Source organism: Protobothrops mucrosquamatus, unplaced genomic scaffold (assembly GCF_001527695.2).
Source record: "Protobothrops mucrosquamatus isolate PMUCROS unplaced genomic scaffold, P.Mucros_1.0 scaffold11, whole genome shotgun sequence".
NCBI lineage: Eukaryota > Metazoa > Chordata > Lepidosauria > Squamata > Viperidae > Protobothrops > Protobothrops mucrosquamatus.
This window is the reverse complement of record NW_015386398.1, coordinates 1,280,308-1,292,270: the sequence shown is the minus strand read 5'-3', so window position 1 is coordinate 1,292,270 and position 11,963 is coordinate 1,280,308. Positions and strand designations below refer to the sequence as shown.

The window sequence follows — 11,963 nt, the reverse complement described above, 5'->3', positions numbered from 1 at the left end:
GACCATTTGCTTGGCCTTAGCACAGGAGTCTTCAAACTTGGCCCTTTTATGACTTGTGGACTTCAACTCCCAGAATTCCCCAGCCAATATGGCTGGCTAGGGAATTCTGGGAGATGAAATCCACAAGTCTTAAAGTGGCCAAGTTTGAGGACCCCTGCATAAGACCATTTGCTTGGCCTTAGCACAGGAGTCTTCAAACGTGGCCCTTTTATGACTTGTGGACTTCAACTCCCAGAATTTCTCAGTCAGCGTGCCTGGCTGAGGAATTCTGGGAGTTGAAGTCCACAAGTCATAAAAGGGCCACGTTTGAAGACTCCCGGCTTAGCATGTCAGAGACTGCTGCCAATGACAACTCACCCAATACATCATCATGAAGCAGTGATGTTGTAGATTCCAACTTGTACTTCCCCTGAAATCTCTATAAAGATAGTCCTCAACTTACAACCATTCACTGAACGACTGTTCCAAGTTATAGTGGCACTGAAAAAAATGACTTAGGACCAATTCTTGCATTCTTGTAGTCGGGAGATCGAAACTTGGGCACTTGGCAACCAGCATTTACTACGGTTGAAAATGTGATTGCCATTTCTGACCTTCGCAATTGGCTTCCAACAAGCAAAGTCAAAGGGAGAAGGCAGATTCGCTTAACAATGATGTGATCCACTTAACGCCTAAACTGATTCACTAAACTAGTGTGTCAAAAAAAGGACGTAAAATCGGGCCCAGCTCATTTAACAACTGTTTTGCCTAGTAACATAAATTCTGGTCCCCACCACGGTCGTTAAGTTGAGGACTACTTGTAGTCAAACTTTCTGCATTTGTTATATAGGAGAATCTGGCCTGGGAAAGTCCACTCTCATCAACAGCCTTTTCTTGACTGATCTCTATAAGGACCGAGTGCTTCCAGATGCACAAGGTGAGAGCAGAGCTGATGATTTTGGGAAGATGGGCCTGGGGGGAGTAACCTGATTAGGAGACCTCGGGGTTGGTCCTGCTTTCCTCTTCTTCCTCTTCACAGCCAGGATCTCCCAGACTCTGGAAATTGTCAAGCATGCCGTAGATATTGAAGAACAAGGAGTGAAAGTCAAGCTGACAGTGATTGATACTCCAGGACTTGGCGATGCAATAGACAACACGGAGTGGTAAGAGGCACCTACAGAATAACTTTGGAGATCTTCTAGTCCACCCCCGGCTCAAGCAGGAGACCTATACCATTTCAAACAAGTGGCAGTCCAGTCTCTTCTTAAAAAAAAAAAAACTCTAGTGATGGAGCACCCACAACTTCTGGAGGCAAGCTGTTCCACTGGTTAATTGTCCTCACTGTTAAGAGGTTTCTTCTTAATTCCAGGTTGCCTCTCTCCTTGATTTGTTCCATCCATTTTTTGTTGTCCTGCCCTCTGGTGCTTTGGAAAATAAGTTGACCCCCTCTTCTTTGTGGCAGCCCCTCAATTACTGGAATACTGCTATTGTGACACTCCTAGTCCTTCTTTTCTCTAGACTAGCCATACCCAAATCCTGCAACCGTTCTCCGTGTGTTTTAATCTCTAGACCTTTAATCATCTTTGTTGCTCTTCTCTGCACACTTTCCAAAGTCTCAACATCTTTTTTATAATGTGGTGACCAAAACTGGATGCAGTATTCCAGGTGTGCTCTCATTAGGGTTTGTATAAAGCGGTATAAATCTTTATAAACCTCTGGGCACGCTTATGTCTTAATTCTGTGATGGAAAACCCTATTACACCTATTCACAAAAAAAAAGTGCGCACAGAATCCTGATTGGAAAGAGCCTTTTTGCATGAGATTGCAGTAAACAGATTTAGAGATGACTTTGGGAGAGGTATGAAAAAAAAACATTAAGGAGAGACTGGTACACAAGATTATAGCTAGTCCTTAATTTATAACCAGAGAATTGCCAGAATTACCAGAATTTCCATTGCTAAGGAAGAGGGTTGTTAAGCGAGGAAAGTTCAACTTTAAGAGGCAAGTTTAAGCGAGGCAAGTTTCCATTTTTTTTTGCCATGGTTGTTAAGTAAATCACAGCACAAGCATGCGGTCATTAAGCGAATCCAGCTTCCTCCATTAACTCTACTTGCTGATTGAGAAGGTTGCAAATGGTGATCACATGACCCTGGGATGCTGCAACTGTCGTAAATACAGGCTGATGGCCAAGGGGCCGAATTTTGATCACGTAACCATGGGGATGGTGGAATGGTCATAAGTGTGGGGACAGGTTGCAAGTCACTTTTTTCAGTGTTGTTGTAACCTTGAACAATCACTAAATCAATCGATGGAAGTCAATGGGTCCCTGTACACAGTTCAGAGACTGAAGCAAGGATGAGAAAGAAAATTAAAATAACTCCAATTTGATTTTGTTTCGTAGAAAACGTGAGGAAAAAGTTGGATAGAAACATTTCAGGTTCTACTGTTTTCTCATCTCCAGTGATACATTCCACAAATCCTTTTTTAAACATTTAAAAAAAAACCTGGCTTACCCCAAATTTATTTAATTTATTTGTATCCTGCCTTTATTATTTTTACAAATAACTCAGTGCGGCTGATACATCCAACACACATTCTTCCTCTTCCTATTTTCCCTGTAACAGCAACCGTATGAGGTGAGTTAAGAGAAAGACTTGACTGCCCCAAAGTCACCCAGCTGGATTTCTTGGCTAAGGCAGGATTAGAACTCACAATCTCCTGCTTTCTAGACTGGTGCTTAACCACTAGACCAGGGGTCTGCAGCCGTAAGAACTTAAAAGAATTGTGGACTTCAGCTCCCAGAATTCCTCAGCCAGCATAGCTGGCTGAGGAATTCTGGGAGCTGAAGTCCACAAGTCTTTAAGTTGTCAAAGTTGCAGACCCCTGCACTAGACTACACCAAACTGGCTTTCTTTCTTTCCCTTTTATCTTACAGCTGGAAACCAATTGCCAATTATATCGATGGTCAGTTTGAACAGTATTTTCGGGATGAGAGCGGCCTCGACCGCAAGAATATTCAGGATGGCCGTGTTCATTGCTGCCTCTACGTCCTCTCGCCTTTTGGACACGGGTACGATGCACACAAGTTTAGGAGTGAAGCAGAGTGAAAAGTAGGTGAGAGCCTTGCCCCTGGTCTCCTGGGAGGACCAGGTATCTCCAAAGGAACAGCAAGTATTAATTTAGTTCAACACCGACAAGGCAAGGTACTGTATATAAACAGGGAACGAACTCCACACTCACTAGCACTGATGATGTTACCTAGTAAGGTAATGAAACATCTGAAAGGAAACAACAAAGCTCTGAGAGCACCAAGCACTCCACAGCTTAACTTCAGATAGAACCTAACCCAGGATTTGAACCCACCATCCAGTACAATGTTTGTCCTGGCAAAAAGATAATAAAAATATTACCAAACACATTCAAAAGGCCTTGCATACCAACTATCCATCCTGACCTCAGGATGAGATTCTTATTTTATTTGAAATAAATAATAATTAGCTAGGCAGAACCAAACAGCTTGGCTGTTACCGGTAACATTTTCCAAGGACGGGCAAACCTCTGGCTCCTCCTCTTTTGCTACAGGCTCCGCCCCCTGGATATAGAATTCCTCCGAGCCATCCATGACAAAGTCAACATTCTGCCTGTGATTGGAAAAGCGGATTGCTTGACGCCGTCAGAGGTGCAGCACAAGAAAGAAAAGGTATCCACAAGGGAAAAAAAACTTGTAAATAAATCTTGCAGATTACAAGCAAATGCAGACCCCTTTCGCTTGTATTACAGGTACCGTTTCCCCGAAAGCAAGACCTGCCCCGAAAATAAACCCTAGCTTGATTTTTGGGGGGTAGGCCTAATATAAGCCCTACCCCAAAAGTAAGCTCTAGTTTTGGGGTGAGGCACAAATCTAAAAATCAAGCTAGAGTGGGGGTGTGGAGTTGCCCCACGCGCCCCGCACCCACTCACCTTGCAGCCAGGCCTTTCCTTGCCGGCCCACTTCTTCTGCGGCGTCTTCTGCAGCCAGGTCTGCATTTCTCAGTCACAGGCCTTTCCGGAAGGCCACTGCAGCCGAGAACCGAGCTATGGATTGAATCCATAGCTCAGTACTCGGCTGCATAGGCCTTTCTGGACCGCAAAATGCAGGCCGGCTGGGCGAGGCTGTCGGTGCCAAAGACACATCCTGAAAATAAGACCTGGTGCCTCTTTTGGAGGCAAAAAAATAATAATACCCGGTCTTATTTTCAGGGAAACACGGGTAGTCCTTGACTTATGACCACAGTTGGGACCAGAATCTCCATTGCTAAGCAAGGCAGTTGATAAGAGAGTTGTGTCCTATTTTATGATCTTTTTTTTGCCATGGATGTTAAGCAAATCACTGCAGTTGTTAAGTGAATCATGCGGTCATTAAGCAAATCCATTTTCCCCCATTGACTTTGCTTGCTGGCCGCCGGCTGAGAAGGTTGCAAATGGCAATCATATGACCCCGGGAGGCTGCAACTGTCATAAATGCGTACTGGTTGCCAAGCACCTGAATTTTGATCATGTGACCTTGGGGATGCTGGGACTTAGTGGAGATGCTAATTGTCAGGACCATCACAAGTTATCATTTTGGCTTCCTCCAGGATGATTTTTTTTTAAAAAAATGTCCTCATCAAGATTTCCTTGTGGTCTCCCATCCACTTCCTAGCCATGCCTGATTCTACCTGAAAGCACCGCATTAAACTCCCACCATCCCTTTCGTAGTTATATTTCAAGGCGCTTTTAAAATTACAGATTCGGCAGGAGTTAGAAGCCAACAGCATCTGCATTTACGAATTTCCTGACTGTGACTCCGATGAAGACGATGTGTTCAAAGCTCAGGATGCTGAGATGAAGGTGGGAGAATCGCAACCTACCTGGGGTGGGTTTCACGGGATGCTCTCTGGGATTAGATTACTATTTCTCAAGCTTGGCAACTTGAAGATGTGTGGACCTCAACTCCCAGAATTCCCCAGCCAGCCATGCTGGCTGGGGAATTCTGGGCGTTGAGGTCCACGCATCTTCAAGTTGCCAAAGTCTAACACTGGATTAGTTAAAGCAGTCAAGGATCTAATTAGCGTTCTCCCTGCAGAGAAGCATCCCTTTTGCTGTCGTTGGATCTAGCCACGTGGTCAGAGAGCTAAAGGGCAAAGTATTTCGGGGGAGACAGTATGCGTGGGGAACCGTGGAAGGTAAATCTTTTTTTTTTTTTTTTTTTTACAAATTTTATTAACTGTACATTTTAAAAACAAAAATGGACATGATTCAACTTCCCTGGCTTCAACAGTGCTATTAGTACTACCTTATGTTACTGAAAGAAAAACAGAAACTTAAAATACATTCTATAACACGGTGTTTCTCAACCTTGACAATTTTAAGGCATGTGGACTTCAACTCCCAGAATTCCACAGCCAGCAATGCTGGCTGTGGAATTCTGGGAGTTGAAGTCCACATACCTTAAAATTGTCAAGGTTGAGAAACACTGCATAACAGGACAGAGTGTAACAAACTGTGCGTATAACATCTGTAAGTTTTTTGATAAACCATCTTTCAATCATCGTTGTATTTACATATCTTTCAGTTGTGTCCTAATATAGGTACTAATAAGAAGTCCTTATGATATCAACTAGTCAGTCGATAATCATCTCAGCGATCCTCCTTATCTTTAACCAATCATACAAATTTTTCCAAATTTCATAATACTCTGTTTCAGTTTTATTTTTAATCTCTAGAGTTAACCTGTCCATTTCGGCTCAGGATAAAATTTTATTTATTATTTCTTCCTCAGTGGGGGTTTCCTTTCCTTTCCATTTTTGGGCGTATGCCAATCTTGCTGCGGTTAAAATATGCAATAGTAAGTAAAAAGATGCTTTGCTGAGTTTATCATTAATAATCCCTAATAAGAAGATTTCTGGTTTTAAATCAGTTTTTTGTAATAGTATTTCTTCCAGCCAATTTTTTATCCAATTCCAAAAAATTTGCGCCTTTGAACATTCCCACCACATGTGATAGTAAGTCCCTGGAAGCCTTCTACATTTCCAGCATGCTGGTGAGGTTTTTTTTATCTATTTTTGCTAGCCTTGTAGGGGGAAGGTGCCATCTATAAAACATAAATTTTCTTTGTAGGAGGTGGCTAGTGTTAACCTCCTCTGTTTCTGTCCCATAATGATTGCCAATTATTCTAGGTAAATACTGTAACCAAAATTTTTACTCCAGATTAACATTGTTTCTTTTGAAGGTAAAAATCTTTTTAAGATTTCTTAAAGAGCAACATGGGCAGCAGAGGGCGCTGTGCCAGGTGGTACATATACTAATTTGTTTTTTTTCCTCTTCCCCTAGTGGAGAACACCGCTCACTGCGACTTCCTTAAACTTAGGAACATGCTGATTCAAACTCACATGCAGGACTTGAAGGATGTGACCCAGGAGGTTCATTATGAAAATTACCGCGCACAGTACATTCAGAGTCTCACCAGACCCGGGGCTCGGGATCGCAGTAGCCGCGCGTAAGCCCGGTTTGGGACTTTGGAAAAATGGGAAGTTAGCTAAGAGAACTCCGATGAATCAAGTGACTGGCTGTGTTTGTATGGCATAACAGAAACAAAAAACCACCAGCAATTAGTTTGTAGGTAGCCCTTGACTTACCTCCAGAATGATGATGATGGTATAATAATAATAATAATAATAATAATAATAATAATAATAATAATAACAATAATAAACAACAATAACAACAACAACAACAATAACAATAACAACAACAACAACAACAATAATAATAATAATAATAATTGCCTTGGGTGCAATCCCAAAACAACTGGAGCACCACTTGAACACCATTGCTATTGACAAATTTGCCATTAGTCAATTGCAAAAAGCAGCCTTACTAGGAACGGCTTCCATCCTGCGACGATATCTGTAATACCATCAAACATCCACATCTGCCTATCCCAGGTCCTTGGGAAGGACTCGATAGGTAGACAGAAATGTCAAATCCAATCTGAACATCTGGCTGACTGTGCGATGATCAATAATACTAATACTAATAGTAGTAGTAGTAGTAATAATAATAATAATAATAATAATAATAATAATAATAATAATAATAATAATAATAATAAAAAGTTGGAAGGGACCTTGGAGGTCATCTAGTTCAACCCCCTGCTCAGGCAAGAAAGCCTATACCATTTTAGACAAATGGTTGTCCAGTCTCTTCTTAAAAACTTCCAGTGTTGGAGTATTCACAGCTTCTGGAGGAAGGTTGTTCCATTGGTTAATTGTTCTAACTGTCAAGAAGTTTCTCCTTAGTTCTAGGTTGCTTCTCTCCTTGATTAGTTTCCATCCGTTGCTTCTTGTCCTGCCTTCAGGCGCTTTGGAGAATAGCTTGACTCCCTCTTCTTTGTGGCAGCCCCTGAGATATTGGAACACTGCTATCATGTCCCCCCTCGTCCTTCTCTTCATTAAACCAGACATACCCAATTCCAGCAACCTTTCCTTATATGTTTTAGCCTACAGTCCCCTAATCATCTTTGTTGCTCTTCTCTGTACTCTTTCTAGAATCTCAGCATCTTTTTTACATCGTGGTGACCAAAACTGGATGCAGTATTCTACGTGTGGCCTTACCAAAGCATTGTAAAATGGTTTTAATACTTCACGTGACCTTGATTATCCATTCAGTCAAGTCCGACTCTTGGTAATGCTACGGGGCAGGTCTCTCCACAACTTCTGATCTTGTACTACTTCTTTGAGTACGACCAAAATAGGGACCAGAATTTCTGTTGCTATGCAAGGCAGTTGTTAAGTAAGACATGCAAAATTTTACGGCCTTTTTTGCCACACTTGTTAGGGCGAAACACTGCAGTTGTTAAGTCAAACATGCACCTGCGAGCAGATCCGGTTTCCCCCACTGATTTTGCTTGTCTCAAGCCAATTGGGAAGGTCACAAATGGTGATCACATGACCTCAGGACACTGCAACGGTCGTAAATACATCCTGGTTGCCAAGTGCCCAAATTTTGATCACGTGAGCCCATGCTGCAATGGTTGTAACCATGAGGACTAGCTGTAAGTCACTTTTTTCCAAAGCTACTGTTAACTTTGAACGGCTGTTAAAGGAATGGTTGTAAGTCAAGGATTACCTATAAACAAGCCAACTCATAAATCATGGTTTCTAAACCACAGGCTAGGTTTACACAATCTGTTACGCCAAAGCCAAACATACATGATGGCTTAGCGATTTATCTGAACTAGGCCAGGGTATGCCTTTCAGCTGACTTAATGGAGTATTCAGAATCAGTTGAAACAAGATTTTTCTAAAAAAAAAAATCCTTTGAAATTTTATTAATGAAGACACTGGCAGAAAAAAAAAATATAACAGAGGTAACACAGACTAGCTTCATTGCCAATCCGGTGTCTTTTTAAAAAAAATAAAGCTTGTTAACCCTCAGGATTGTAGATGAACTGTACGTAGATCCATATAGAAGACTGCTTGGATTATTAAAATGAAGTACAATCATTCTTAACTGAACTGTTGTATAAAACTTTATATACGTGTATAATATGTGTAAGAGGCCCAAAGATATATAATTTGCTGTGGTTTTGCTTTTCTTCTTTCCCCCCTTTTTCTAATCTTTCTTTTTCAGTTGAGCTTATTTAAATCAATGTTTTTCAAACTTGGCAACTTTTAAGACTTGTGGACTTTAACTCACAGCCAACGCTGGGTGGAAAATTCTGGGAGTTGAAGCCCATGCATCTTAAAAGTTGCCACCCATTTAAATAAAGCATAGATAAGCAAATCATCAGATACGTACATACCAAGAATGTGACCCGGTGAAATTTAAAACTCCTGTCTCGCTAGGAAACTGTCCCGCCAGAGTGCCACCGACCTGCCTGTCCTGCCGATGTCCGAGACAGAGAAGTTAATTCGCGAGAAGGACGAGGAGGTGAGTCACAAAGAGAAGCAGAACCGTTATGCAACCATCCTGCTATCATTTTCATGCAAGTGATGGGATTGATGGCAAAGGAGAATGATGGACTTCTGCAACTTTCCATCTCATATTTCCTGGTTGGTTTCCCTCTTAGTTGCAAGGGGTGGGGAATCCCTTGGCAATCTGTCAGCCTTGCGAAGTAGTCCAGACAAGAAACACACCCAGAAGTACTATCTCTACTTTATTCTAAGGTTACGTTGGCAGAATTTCAAAAGTCTGAAAGAACATCTCTCCCCCTTCGCCTTTACAGCCTAAGGAATTAGGGAGAGTCTTTTCTGAGATGTTTGCCATGCCCTAATTCTGAGCACGGCTCTGCCCCATGTCCCAAGGTCATTCCCACGTTGTTGTTGTTAGTTGCGAAGTCCTGTCCGACCCATCGCGACCCCATGGACGACGTTCCTCCAGGCCTTCCTGTCCTCTACCATCTTCTGGAGTCCATTTAAGCTCACGCCTACTGCTTCAGTGACTCCATCCAGCCACCTCATTCTCTGTTGTCCCCTTCTTCTATTGCCCTCAATCTTTCCCAGCATTAGGCTCTTCTCCAGTGAGTCCTTCCTTCTCATTAGGTGGCCAAAGTATTTGAGTTTCAACTTCAGGATCTGGCCTTCTAAAGAGCAGTCCTCTTCTAGGACTGACCAGTTTGAACGCCTTGCAGTCCAGGGGACTCGCAGGAGTCTTCTCCAGCACCATAGTTCAAAGGCCTCAATTCTTTGGCGCTCAGCCTTTCTTATGGTCCAACTTTCACAGCCATACATTGCAACTGGGAAAACCATGGCCTTGGTAAACTATGGTATTCCCACCTACCATTATGCAATCAGATGCAAAAGAGATCTCCCAGAGAAAAGATAAAGCGCTTTCTCCCATTTCCCTCAAAGAAGAAAAATATACCAATAAAAGAGAATATTTGTAGCTCAGATTTGAACTGTCTGCACTGTCCTTGATGCTCTCTGAGCTTGGTTGTTTTCTTGCAGAGATTTCATTACCCAAACTATGTAACATCATCAGCGCTAGTCAATGTAGACCAGTTGTGGCGAACCTATGGCATGGGTGCCAGAGGCGGCATTCAGAGCCCTCTCTGTGGGCACGCGCGCCGTTGCCCCAGTCCTAGGCCTTCAGCTGGGTTTTATAAAACCTTTTCGCTTTAGGCCTCCGCCGCCATGTGCAAAAAAAAAAAAAAAAAGGTTCAATCAGTCAATTTCAACTTCTCGCGGGGGAAAAAAAGATCTTGCAAAGTTGGAATTGATTGATTTAACTTTTTAGTCCCACCCCGTCTGCCATTACCACCGCAGCCACGCCCAGCCAATGGGCCATACCCACCCGGCACCCGACGATGCATAAGTGGGTTTTGGGTTGCAGTTTGGGCACTCAGTCTCTAAAAGGTTCGCCATCACTGGTGTAGACTTTGCTTCTGTTTATTTTTATATATTTCATGTTTCTAAACCACCCATCTCCTTCAGAGGGTCTCACTCGCTTATATGCTCACTAGCACTGATGATCCCAAAGGTGCTTTTTCAAGAGGCCACTGGAGTTTGCTTTTCCTTGAAGATGTTTCATTTCTCATCCAAGGAGCTTCTTCAGTTCTGACTGAATGGTAGGGAATGGAAGCATTTATATACTTTGCAGTCATCTGGTCGTTAGCACTCTTTCTGGGAGTCACTAGGGCTACTTGGAGGTTTATCTGTGCCCTTGGGGTCAACTGAATAGTGCAAATGGGTGTGGAACCTTTTCGGAACTGCTGAAAGGTCTGTGTTACACCTTTGAGACAACCATGAGGTGGATGACTGAGAATCTCCATAGACCAGTGATGGCAAACCTTTTAGAGACCGAGTGCCCAAACTACAACCCAAAACCCACTTATTTATCGCCGGGTGCCGGGTGGACATGGCCCACTGGGTTGGCGTGGCTGAGGTGGTCATGGTAGACTGGGTGTGGCCAAGGTGGGCGTGGTCACCTTGATGTTGCTCGTGGGGAGGGATGCCTGTGGGGGCCGGGCAGGGTTGGGGGAGATCCAGGGGGTCTCTGGCAGGTGGGACAGTGGGCAGGAGGCTCGTCCTGCAGGGTGAGGCGAGGCAGGGTGGGGGTGCCATTGTTGCAAGGCAAGGTGAGGCAGGGGCCAGGGCGACTGCTGCCTGACACCGTTGGGCCCCACACAGAGGCCAGCGAGCGCATGGGGGCTGACAGTGTCCATCAGCAGCCACAGCCTGCCGGCCCCTCGACCGGTGCACTCTCGGGCTCCACAGCCCACGACCAGCAGTTCAGAGAAGCCGCCTCTGAGCTGAACGGCCAGCCGACAGCTGAGGAGGCGATGCAGTGGGTCATGCCCGGGAAAAGGAAAGCATGCGAGGCCAGGAGGGATGGGACGGGAGGGGTGGGGGGAGGGAAACTAGCCATGCTGGGATGCATCCGGCCATGTGGGACCTCGGCGAGTTAGCAAGTGGCTGGTTGAAGAGGGACGGTTGCCATCTCTGGGGCACGGCGCATGTACCCACAGAGAGGGCTCTGAGTGCCGCCTCTGGCACGCATAGGTTCGCCACCACTGCCATAGACATTTAGCACTGATGATGTTACCTAGTTTGGTAATGAAACGTCTGCGAGGAAACAACCGAGCTCAAGAGAGCAGCAAAGACCTCACAAAAGACAAACGGATTCCATAATTGCCAACTACAGAGAGGGAAATGCAGATTCCTACCCTCTCAGTAAGGCTAGGTACAGGTTGAATGATTCAATTTGCCCAGAGCAATCCCATCAACTTCCCACCCCAGTCTGACAGCCCCAATCTCAACCCCTCTTGCCTAATAGTCTCGGGCGGAACGGTGAGCGCAAACTTCCATTTCTCCCTTGCTTTCTCCAGCTCCGTCGGATGCAGGAAATGTTACGGCAAATGCAGGAGCAGATGCTACACAGCAAGGGAGAACAATGCGACAGCTTGTGAAGGAGCCTCTTTTTCCAAGAGTCAAGAGGAATTCCCGAAGGAAGAAACCCCCTGG

The 11,963-nt window shown here is 44.2% G+C and overlaps 1 protein-coding gene across 1 annotated transcript in view; it reads left to right on the top strand.

Moving 5' to 3' along the window:
* Positions 1–11,950, top strand: part of LOC107282690 (septin-1-like) — a gene marked incomplete at its 5' end in the record, with an annotated part of 13,301 nt that extends 1,351 nt beyond the window's left edge. Inside the window, 9 exons of the mRNA XM_015810505.1 lie at positions 830–916; positions 1,019–1,142; positions 2,915–3,049; positions 3,562–3,679; positions 4,747–4,848; positions 5,084–5,183; positions 6,331–6,496; positions 8,847–8,931; positions 11,828–11,950. Coding sequence (XP_015665991.1) covers positions 830–916; positions 1,019–1,142; positions 2,915–3,049; positions 3,562–3,679; positions 4,747–4,848; positions 5,084–5,183; positions 6,331–6,496; positions 8,847–8,931; positions 11,828–11,908 — 998 coding nt within the window. The remainder of the gene's footprint in view (positions 1–829; positions 917–1,018; positions 1,143–2,914; positions 3,050–3,561; positions 3,680–4,746; positions 4,849–5,083; positions 5,184–6,330; positions 6,497–8,846; positions 8,932–11,827) is intronic.
* Positions 11,951–11,963: the final 13 nt, after the last annotated feature.